Source organism: Danio rerio, chromosome 18 (genome assembly GCF_052040795.2).
Source record: "Danio rerio strain M-AB ecotype USA chromosome 18, GRCz13ab, whole genome shotgun sequence".
Taxonomy (NCBI): domain Eukaryota; kingdom Metazoa; phylum Chordata; class Actinopteri; order Cypriniformes; family Danionidae; genus Danio; species Danio rerio.
This window is the reverse complement of record NC_141038.1, coordinates 52,794,992-52,807,170: the sequence shown is the minus strand read 5'-3', so window position 1 is coordinate 52,807,170 and position 12,179 is coordinate 52,794,992. Positions and strand designations below refer to the sequence as shown.

Here is a 12,179-nt window from a genome sequence, read left to right as displayed (position 1 = left end):
CATTTTCCTTCAGTTTAGTCTCTAATAAAAAGGTTGCCAACGTGGAATGAACCACCAACTATTCCAGCACATTTTAAATAGCAGATGCCTTTCCAGCCACAACCCAGTTCTGGGAAACACCCATACACACACACACACACACACACACACACACACACACACACACACACACTACAGACTATTAGTTCATCCAATTCATCTATAGAAGGAAACCCACGGGAACACGGGGAGAATGTGCAAACTCCACACAGAAACGGCAACTAATCCAGCCAGGACTCGAACCAGCAACCTTCTTGCTGTGAGGCCACAGTGCTAACCACTGAGCCACCATGCTGCTCACCGATATATATATAGTTGAAGTCAGATTTATTAGTCCCCCTTTAAATTTTGTTTTCTTTTTTTAAATATTTCCCAAATGATGTTTCACAGATTCAGGAATTTTTCACAGTATGTCTGATCATATTTCTTGGTTGTTTTATTTCAGTTAGAATAAGTGCACTGCCTCTTTAAACAATACAGCTACAGTATATAAATAGATTTGTGCATAATATGCCGGCTTGATCTGTGAAATGCATGCATCAGGATGTTAGAAAATGTTCATGTGCTAATTAGGTTAGGAAAATGTGCAGAAGTCGAGTTGAACATTTGCAGATTTTCTGTAGGTATCGTGCCAGCGACTGCACTGCCAGCTCAGCTCTACCTTTACACTTCTGCATCAACGTGTCTGACAATCTGCAAGCATGTCTTGAATGTGTGTGCGCCTGTGTGTGAGAGAGTGAAAATACTTGCAAAGTTCTGTTCAGCTTCCACCATTATAGGGAGCATGCGAATATGGCGATGGAGATGTGTTTTGTCTATTCTTGAGTTTTAAATGTTGAAAACGTAAACGTGTGTGTTAGCCTATTACACAACACAGGCTCATTCTGAAAACACACCCCTATATACATTTCTGGAGAGCGTGAATTATGTAGCCAGAGGTATGTTTGGCTGCATTTAGTCTTTTCGTCTTTATAACGAACGTTACGAGAACATTACGAGATGTTAAAATAATTATAATAATAAAATGAAACGAAGTGCTACAAATTACTGTAATTTTGTAATATACACTCCAGAAATGTATATCGCCGTTTCTTATCGCTCTACCAGCGGACCGATTACCTCAGTGTAGACGACTTTCCTGCTTTTTCGTCATGTGAGTCAGCGGACTTGAGATGTACAGAGTTGACCGCGATGATGTGGTTTGAGTCTGGTGAAGAACAGTTTTAGAAAGAAGTTTAAACAAAAACAAAAGCCAAAAAATAAAATAAACAAGTGCTGTAAATAACAGATTGAGAATGTGGTAAAATCTGAAAACGTGGTAAAAATCAGGCGACGGCTTTTCTTTTACTGGATTGCTTTTGAAAACACTGCCATTGTTTAGGGAAGAAGGTGGGTGTGTCAATCAGTGCTTTAGAAAACACTATTGGTTGGGTTTAAAGAAGGAAGTGGGTGGGTCAACCGGTGCTTTAGAAAACTATTCATTTGGTTTAGGAAGGAGGTGGGCGGGTCAATAGGTGCTTTTGAAAATACTATTGGTTGGGTTTAGGTAAGGGGGTGGGCAGGTCAGTCGATGCTTTTGAAAACACTATACATTTTGTTTAGGGAAGGGGGTGGGCGGGTCAATCTGTGATTTGGAAAACACTATTGGTTGGATTTAGGGAAATGGGTGTGCGGGTCAATCTGTGCTTTTGAAAACTATTAGTTGGGTTTAGGGAAGAGGTGGGCGGGGCAATCAGTGATTTTAAAAACACTTGATTGGGTTTAGGAAAGGGAGTGGGTGGGTCAATTGGGGGTTTTGAAAACACTATTGGTTGGGTTTAAGGAAGGGGGTGGGTGGGTCAATTGGTGGTTTTGAAAACACTATTGGTTGGGTTTAAGGAAGGGGGTGGGTGGGTCAATTGGTGGTTTTGAAAACACTATTGGTTGGGTTTAGGGAAGAAGGTGGGCGGGCCAATCAGTGCTTTTGAAAACATTATTGGTTGGATTTAGAGAAGGGGGTGTGCGGGTCGGTCAGTCAGTCAGTCAGTTGACAGTGGCTTCTGGTGGATATAGGTGAGAACAGCCGGTGCGAATGGCACTAGCGGGAGAAGTTTGAGATCTGAAAAAGCGTACACAGCGACCTCTGGTGGATTTGCAAAAACACAAGCTGCAAAAAAAAACGTACCTCCTGGGATTTTTTTGGCGCTCTCCAGAAATGTGTACAGGGATTCATTTTCAGAATGAGCCTGGGTTGCTTTTGTCTTGTGTAGAGTAGGGCATATAAATATTTTTTTATTTATTTATTTTTTATTTTTTAAGGTATAAAATACATCCACTGTGTAAAACATATGCCAGAATAGTTGCAGGTTCATTCCACTGTGGTGACCTCGGAAATAGAGACTAAGACGAAGGAAAATTAATGAATGAATTGAGAGTCCTCATAAACCACCAATACCAACATGTGTGTGTGTGCAGACAGTAAGGTTGTGCCTGTGCATGTGTGTTTCTCTCTGGTATATGTGTGTGTGTTGGTGTGTGTTTCACTGTGCATGTGTGTTTGGTAAGCTTACAGAGTCTCATCACTATAACGCATTCTCCCTCTGCTCTTCCTCCTGCAGGAGTGTGTCCTCCATGGAGCGTGTGCTGCTGCTGTGTGTGTGCGTGTTCTGCGCGTCCTCCTCCTCCTCCGCCATGCTGTGCCCCAAACGCTGCACCTGCCAGAACCTGCTGCCCTCCTACACCGTGCTCTGCGCCAAAACCGGCCTGCTCTTCGTGCCGCCCAACATCGACCGGCAGACGGCGGAGCTGCGTCTGATGGACAACTTCATCACCAGCCTGCGCCACCGAGACTTCGCCAACATGAGCAGCCTGATCCACCTCACACTCTCCCGAAACACCATCAGCCAGATCCGACCCTACGCATTCGCAGACCTCCAGGATCTACACGCATTGCATCTGGACGCAAACCGGCTGACGGTTCTAGATGACACACACTTACAAGGCCTGGTTAATCTCCGCCATCTAATACTAGCCAACAATCAAATCCACAGCATCTCAGAAGGAGCCTTTCAGGACTTCCTGGAAACTCTTGAAGATCTCGATCTGTCGTATAATAATCTAGTGGACTTACCGTGGGACACCATTGCGATGCTAGCCAGCGTCAACACCTTGAGTTTGGATCATAACCTGATTGAGTTCGTTCCTGAGGGGATATTTTCAAATCTGCATAAACTAGCTAGACTTGATATGACGTCCAATAAGCTGAAGAAGATTCCTCCAGATCCTTTATTTCTGCGTATTCCTGTTTACGCCAAGATGAAGGGATCACCGCTGACCGCACTGGTGCTCAGTTTCGGGGGGAATCCTTTGCATTGTAATTGCGAGTTGGTTTGGTTGAGACGTCTTACTCGTGAGGATGATCTGGAGACCTGTGCATCTCCGAGAGAGCTTGCCGGGAAGTATTTCTGGACGATTCGGGAGGAGGAGTTTGTTTGCGAGCCGCCGATGATCACTCGACACACTTCTAAGATGTTTGTGATGGAGGGTCAGGAGGTCAGCCTGTGCTGTCGGTCCGTCGGCGACCCTGAACCCATCGTGCATTGGATCAGTCCTGATGGGAAGCTAATCGCTAACACTTCACGTACAGTATGCTATGATAACGGCTCTCTGGATATCCTGACCGCCACAGTGAAGGATTCTGGCGTGTTCACATGCATCGCTTCTAATGCAGCCGGTGAGGCTACGGCGCCGGTGGAGTTGGTTGTGAATCCTTCACCGCATTATGATCCCAAACTGGAGCCTGAGCCGGGACCCTCGGATATGCCCACGTCTATAAAGTCCAACAGCAGTGGCAGCGGAGGGCAGAATCGAGCTGACCAGCGGGTCACGGTTTCAGAAATTACGCCCAGCTCTGCTATGATCCGCTGGCCTCCACAAAGCCAGATTCCTGGAGTGCGCATGTACCAGGTCCAGTACAACAGCTCCACTGATGACATCCTCATCTACAGGTGAGTTCACTGCACGGATTATTACATTCATTTATAAACACATTACATCTTTATTGAACCACATTCACATATAGATATATTTCTAATCAAGTCCATTTATTTATCCATCCATCCAACCAAATATTCACCCATTCATCCAAATATCAATCAATCCATCCATCCATTCATATAAATATACATCAATCCATCTAAATATCCATCCATTCATCCTTCCATCCATACATCAAAATACACATCAATCCATCCATTCATCCAACAATCCATCCATCCAAATATACATCAATTCATCCATTCATCCAAATATCTATTCATCCATCCATACATACATCCATTCATACAAATATACATCAATCCATCCAAATATCCATCCATTCATCCATCCCATTATACATCATTTCATCCATTCATCCAAATATCTATCCATCCATCATCCATCCATCCATCCATTCATACAAATATACATCAATCCATCCAAATATCCATCCATTCATCCATCCCATTATACATCAATTCATTCATTCATCCAAATTTCTATCCATCCATCATCCATCCATCCGTCCATTCATACAAATATACATCAATCCATCCAAATATACACCCATTCATCCATCCCATTATACATCAATTCATTCATTCATCCAAATATCTATCCATCCATCATCCATTTATCCATCCATTCATACAAATATACATCAATTCATACAAATATCCATCCATCCATCCATCCAAATATACATCAGTTCATCCATTTATCCAAATATCAATCCATCCATCCATCCATCCATTCATACAAATATAAATCAATCCAACCAAATATACATCAATCCATCCAAATATCCACCTATCCATCCATCCATCCATCCATCCAAATATACATCAATCCATCCATTCATCCAACAACCCATCCATCCATACATACATCAATTCATCCAAATATCAATCCATCCATCATCCATTCATACAAATATACATCAATCCATACAAATATCCATCCATCCATCGATCCGTCCATCCATCCATCCATCCATCCATCCATCCATCCATCCAAATATACATCAATCAATCCATTCATCCAACAATCCATTCATTAATACAAATATCCATCCATCCATCCATCCATCCATCCATCCAAATATACATCAATCCATCCAAATACCCATCCATCCATCTATTCATCCAACAATCCATCCATCCATTCATTAATACAAATATCCATCCATCCGTCTATCCATCCATCCATCCATCCATCCATCCATCCAAATATACATCAATCCATCCAAATACCCATCCATTCATCCAACTATCCATCCATCCATCCATTCATTGAAATATCTATCCATCCAAATATACTTCAATGACTTACCAAATAAACCTAAATTGTCTAATTAACCTAGTTAAGTCTTTAAATTGCATTGAATACTAGAGTCTTAACTAGTAAAATAACTAACTAGTAAACAATTAATAAATATTATGTACTGTCATGGCAAAGATAAAATAAATCAGTTATTAGAAATGAGTTGTTAAAACTATTATGATTAGAAATGTGTTAAATAATCTTCTCTTCTTTAAACAGCACTTGGGAAATATCTGAAAACAAATGACTAATATTTTTTCTTCAGTTTGCACAGAATAATTGATCAATAAATAGGTCGACGAATCAATGATTGAACAAAAAATCGAGAGGATAAAAGGTGTATCTTGAGGGTATTTTCTGTGTTTCATATTTAAGCACATCAGCTTTAGTTAAATGAGAATTGTCTCCTTGGCAACTATCTTAAATTAAGTAATACTAGAAATCCAAAGCACTGTGAGCGGCATGTCAGAACACATCAGTGCTAAATTGCTTTTATTTTAATAAATTAAGGTGATTGAACTTGAGATTAGCATCTGTGTTTTTGATCCTCCAGACACTTTACTATCCCATCCCATCAAAAATACAATCATTTTACCAATATACATCAAATGATTTGCAGATATGTGTGATTATATGTGATAATTAATGTCATTTTTTATCAGAGCTGGTCTCTCAATACTTGCTTATAATGTATTCCTAGTTAATAACATAATAACATCACCTAATTATAAGTTATGTAATAAAGTTGAAAAATATATGACTAGTGTCTATTATTTTACTTTAGTTTTCGCCCATTTCAGTGTTGTTGGGCTACACATTTACCTTATCATTACACATTTGTTATGTTATCTGGTCATTGTTGTTGATGTGATTGACCATTATCAGCTGATGACAAAATCATTCATCCTTTTTCTCATATTTGCCAAGTGATGTTTATGGATGGATAGATTGATATAGTTGGATAAATGTTTTAATAGATGGATGGATGGATATTTGGACGGATATTTGGTTGGATAGATATTTCAATAAATGGCTGGAATGGTTGGATGGATGTATATTTGGATGAATGGATATTTAAATGAATGGATGGATGTGTATTTGGATGAATGGATATTTAAATGAATGGATGGATGTGTATTTGGATGGATGGATAGATAAATATTTCAATGAATGGATGGATAGATGGATGGATGGATGGATGTTTATATATGTATAATTGAATGGATAGATGTATATTTGGATGGATAGACTGATATTTTGATGGATGGATGGATGGATGGATGGATGAATGGATGGATGGATGGATGGATGGATGGATGGATGGATGGATTGATGGATAGATGGATGGATGGGTACTTATTGTTGATATTTAGATGGACAAATAGTCTGATGGATGGATGGATGGATGGATGGATAAATATATGGTTGGGTGGATGTATATTTGTATGGATAGATATTTCAATGGATAGATGGATGGAAGCATGTATATTTGGATGGATAGATAGTCTTATATTTTAATGAATTGATGGATGGATGGATGGATGGATGGATGGATGGATGGATGGATGGATGTTTGGATGGGTACTTATTGTTGATATTTAGATGGACAAATAGTCTGATGGATGGATGGATGGATGGATGGATAAATATATGGTTGGGTGGATGTATATTTGTATGGATAGATATTTCAATGGATAGATGGATGGAAGCATGTATATTTGGATGGATAGATAGACTTATATTTTAATGAATTGATGGATGGATGGATGGATGGATGGATGGATGGATGGATGGATGGACGGATGGATGTTTGGATGGGTATTTATTGTTGATATTTAGATGGACAAATAGTCTGATGGATGGATGGATGGATGGATGAATGGATATTTGGATGAATGGAAATTGGGATGGATAGTTAGATATTTCAATGGATGGATGGATGGATGGATGGTTAGTTGGGTAGATATATAGTTGGATGGATGGATGGATGGATGGATGTATATTTAGATGGATACATATTTCATGGGATAGATGGAAGGATATATATTTGGATGGTTAGATAGACTGATGTTACAATGAATGAATGGATGGATGGATGGATGGATGGATGGATATTTATTGTTGATCAGATAGACAGATAGTCTGATGGGTGGATGAATGGATGTATATTTGGATGGATAGATAGATATTTTTGGATGCATGGATGGATGGATGGATATATAGTTGGGTGGATGGATGTATATTTGGATGGATAGATGGACTGATATTTCAATGGATGAATGGATGGATAGATGGATGTTTGGATGGATATTTATTGTTGATATTTAGATAGAGAAATATCCTGAATAATGGATGGATGGATGGATCAAAAGACCGATAGATTGATGGATCAACTGACCGATAGATTGATGGATCAACTGACCGATAGATTGATGGATCAACTGACCGATAGATTGATGGATCAACTGACCGATAGATTGATGGATCAACTGACCGATAGATTGATGGATCAACTGATCGCTAGATGAAAAAATCCTGATTGTTGGATATATAAAGGTTAGATGGATGGAGGTATTTGGATTGATAGCTGGACATTTTGATGGGCAAATGGATGGAAATATATTTGAATGGACAGACAAAAAGACGAACAGATAGATAGGAAACACTGTGACGCATTTCCATCTTTGTTTAAAAGCTCTTTGAAGGCTAATAATAATAATTAAGCCTCCAACTGTGGATTATCAGTATTCTCCTTAATCAATGCCCAGTGAATACAGGCAGCTTGACTGTACATGTTACACTGGAGTTTGCTGATGCGGATATAAATAAATGCAATATTCGCCGATTGCACATTTTCAAAGCTTCTCTGCTCAGTCTTGTTTCGCATGTGCGCTGCGGATGGTCTATCCCCCCAAATGGGTTTTGAATCTGGGTAATTCTGCATTAGATAAACAAATTGATTCTGTCTTTGTTCAAAGGGGAAGGCTGGCATCTGAGACTGGGGGTGTTAATGGCTTATGGCGGAATCCTATTCAGAAACATTGCAATTCCTCTGATGAATACAAATGCACCTCGATTATGGCCAGCCAATGAAGACACAGTAATATCATATGAAGCACAAGCATATACAGTTGAAGTCACAATTATTCGCCCTCCTGAGATTTTTTAAAAAAAATTCCCAAATGATGTTGAACAGATTCAGGAATTTTTCACAGTATTTCCTATAATATTTTTTTCTTCTGGAGAAAGTCTCATTTGTTTTATTTCAGCTAGAATAAAAGCAGTTTTTTTGTATTTAAATCCATTATAAGGTCAATATTATTAGCCCCCTTAAGCAATATTAGTTTTGGATTGTCTCCAGGACAAACCACTGTTATACAATGACTTGCCTAATTACCCTAACTTTACCCTAATTACCCTAGTAAAGCCTTTAAATATCACTTTAAGCTGAATACTAGTGTCTTGAAGAATATCTAGCATACACTAAGATAAAAATAACATCTGCTGTTTGTTGTAACTGCGTATTTAAAAGGAGCTGTAACAACACAATTCTTGAGGTTTTTTTTAGGACAACTTAATTATTTCATGTTCAATCAAATTAAATTTGTTCCCAGAGATGGGTTGCGGCTGGAAGGGAATCCCCTGTGTAAAAACGTGCTGGATAAGTTGGCGGTTCATTCCACTGTGGTGACCCTGGATTAATAAAGGGACTAAGCCAAAAATAAAATAAGTTAAACTTAAATTTGTACAAACTAATAAGCTAACTTAATCCATGTTGTGTCAACGCAAATCGATTAAGTTAACTTAAAAGTTTTCACAAATTTAGTGTGTTGAACATAAAACAGGCGAGGCAGCGGCGCAGTAGGTAGTGCTGTCGCCTCACAGCAAGAAGGTCGCTGGTTCGATCCTCGGCTCAGTTGGTGTTTCTGTGTGGAGTTTGCATGTTCTCCCTGCCTTCGTGTGGGTTTCCTCTGGGTGCTCCGGTTTCCCCCACAGTCCAAAGACATGCGGTACAGGTGAATCGGCTAGGCTAAATTGTCCGTAGTGTATATGAGTGTGTGTGGATGTTTCCCAGAGATGGGTTGCGGCTGAAAGGGCATCTGCTGCATAAAAACTTGCTGGATAAGTTGGCGGTTCATTCCGCTGTGGCGACCCCGGATTGATAGAGGGACTAAGCAGACAAGAAAATGAATGAAAGAACATAAAACACTTTATTTGCCCCCTCCCCCCCAAAAAAAGTTTAAGAATTGTGTTGATTCAACTCATTTCAAATAAGTAATTTGAGCGAGCGGCAAAAGTCATTTTCAGAGTGGATTTTTTAGCTAAAGTTCATTAAACTATACAGAAACAAGTAACATGTCAAAAGTGACAACTAAGTAGTTTGAACAAGCAGCGAAAGTAATATTTCAATGCATTTTTATATCATAACTAAAATTCATTAAACTTAATAATAACAAGTTATGTGAATGCAAAATTTGATTGTATTAAACTGAACTCAAACTAAATAAACCCTATAAAAGAAATCAGTTATTATAATTGAGTTATTAAAACTATTATGTTTAGAAATGTACTGAAAAAATCTTTCCATTAAACAAAAATAAAATATACAGGTGGTTCATAATTCTGACTTTAACTGTATACACTACCTGACTAAAGTCTTGTCGTGGATCCCAGTTGTAAGAGCAACAAATAATAACTCGACTCTAGTTGATCATTTAGGCTGATTTATGTTGATCTGCATCACAAATACTGCAGAAGACCTACTGGAACCAGCATGGACACAAGATTCTCATAGAAATCAGTCAAGTTTGATGAAGGAGAAATCATGGTTTGGGGTTACATTCAGTATGGGGGCGTGCGAGAGATCTGCAACATCAACAGCCTGAGGTATCAAGACATCTGTGCTGCCCATTACATTACAAACCACAGGAGAGGGACAATTCTCCAGCAGGATAGCGCTCCTGCTCATACTTCAGCCTCCACATCAAAGCTCCTGCAAGCAGAGAAGGTCAAGCTGCTCCAGGATTGGCCAGCCCAGTCACCAGACATGAACATTATTGAGCATGTCTGGGGTAAGATGAAGGAGCAGGCGTTGAAGATGAACACAAAGACTCTTGATGAACTCTGGGATGAACTCTCGCTTTCTTTGCCGTTCCAGATGACTTTATTAATCAGTGATTTGAGTGATGTCAGAGATGTATGGATGCAGTCCTCCAAGCTCATGATGGAGTCAGACACAATATTCATTCTGTCTCCACTGCAGCAGGACTTTATTTATATTCTATACTGGACATTATTTCTGTTCAGTGATGAGACTTTAGTCTAAGCAGAGTCAGAGCTTACTGTCCTGATCAAATCAGTCAACATTAAGACATGATCAGATTTATTGAGCTCAAATAAACAAAATCTAGAGGCCTTCACCTTTCATAGAGACACTTCTGATACCAAATGATCAACTAGAAGTCCAGTTATTATTTGCTGTTCCTAAAACTTGGATAGGCGACAAGACTATTGTCAGGTAGTGTATATATATATATATATATATATATATATATACACACACACTATATATATATATTCCGCAATCAAAGGATGCTTCCCAAAGGTAGCAGCTGTTTTAGGATCTCGGCACTACATGTCAGAAAAGCTCTTGAAGGATTTCATTAGCACACAGACGGATTGGCTTCCACGCTGATGGTTTCAGTCTGATGCAATTGAAAGTGAATTTTGCAAAGCTGGATCCTCAAGCAGCCGCATTGACACCCTTCAATAAATCACAGCGCTCAAGGAAGACAATAATAACAGAATAACAAGAGACGCTGCGTGTCGAGTGCTTGCCCCCATTTCAGATGCTCAGTAAAGATTACAATGAAGGCGTCTGTAGTTGCGCTCGTGTTGAAATATGTGCTGGATTCAAAACTCAATCTTTTGCTTTGTAGTATTGAGAGGATGAGGAAATCTGCACTGTGTATTTGGGATGCATGACAATGTCTGTTATTATTGCTCTTCTATAAGCGCCACCTGCTGGAAGAGAGTGGATTTTCACTTTTATTCAGCCTGGCTACTGTTTTTCTTTGGTACAGGTTAGGGCTGGGCGATTTTTCAGATTTTTTCGATTAATTCAAATTTACGTTTTAAGACGATTTAATTTTGAATCAAATCGAGAAATCGCGATTTTTAAAAAAAATTATATTTAATACATTATAATGGCACCAATGCGCTTTGGTTCACTCTCTGTATGAAGCAGGAAGCACACCAGAAGTGCCTCTCGGCGACGTGCAGCACCACACAGCGCCATGGATTTTAGAATTCTAAACAGGTTCTATACACACACCGGCTCCGCCCAGCCACGATTCACAAAGAAGTTCATATTTCAGCCTCGCCACAGCGCGCCATCTGATTAGTTTCATGTTAAATATCATGCGAATGTGGGCGTTTGGTGTGTGATAGTTTAAACTGTCATGTGCGCCGTGTCGCAGCGCTTCTGGTGTGCGACCTGCTTGACTGCCTGTTAAAGCGTGAAGTCAAGTAGGATTTTACTTGTTGCATGTCTGTGTGGATTGTCAAGACATTCCCTCATCAAGTCGATAAACTCGATCTCAACATGCATGAAGGACGTAAAAGCCAAACCGCGCCGATCTTTTGGTTTGAACGCGAGTAGAGGTGAGGGACTGTAGCAGTGAAAATGAAAGTAGCCGCCACCACACTGCACAAAATGTTTTTCTTGCTTAGATTTTTTGATTTATTTCTAGTCCAAATATCTAAATATTCCTAAATCAAGAAGAATTTTCTAGACAAGC

General features: G+C 39.5%; 1 protein-coding gene and 1 long non-coding RNA gene across 5 annotated transcripts in view; one reads left to right on the top strand and one right to left on the bottom strand.

Annotated features, from left to right (window-relative positions):
- The window catches only part of LOC147832959 (uncharacterized), a 155,967-nt gene that overhangs the window by 5,440 nt on the left and 138,348 nt on the right, over positions 1–12,179 (bottom strand). The gene's annotated exons all lie outside the window — the stretch shown is intronic.
- si:cabz01090165.1 overlaps positions 1–12,179 on the top strand; it is a 343,848-nt gene that overhangs the window by 301,770 nt on the left and 29,899 nt on the right. For 3 of the 4 annotated variants that reach the window (XM_087291413.1, XM_087291412.1, XM_087291414.1), the window contains exon 4: positions 2,637–4,025. In XM_087291413.1, the coding sequence (XP_087147539.1) occupies positions 2,637–4,025 (1,389 nt within the window). 4 annotated transcript variants of the gene reach the window in all.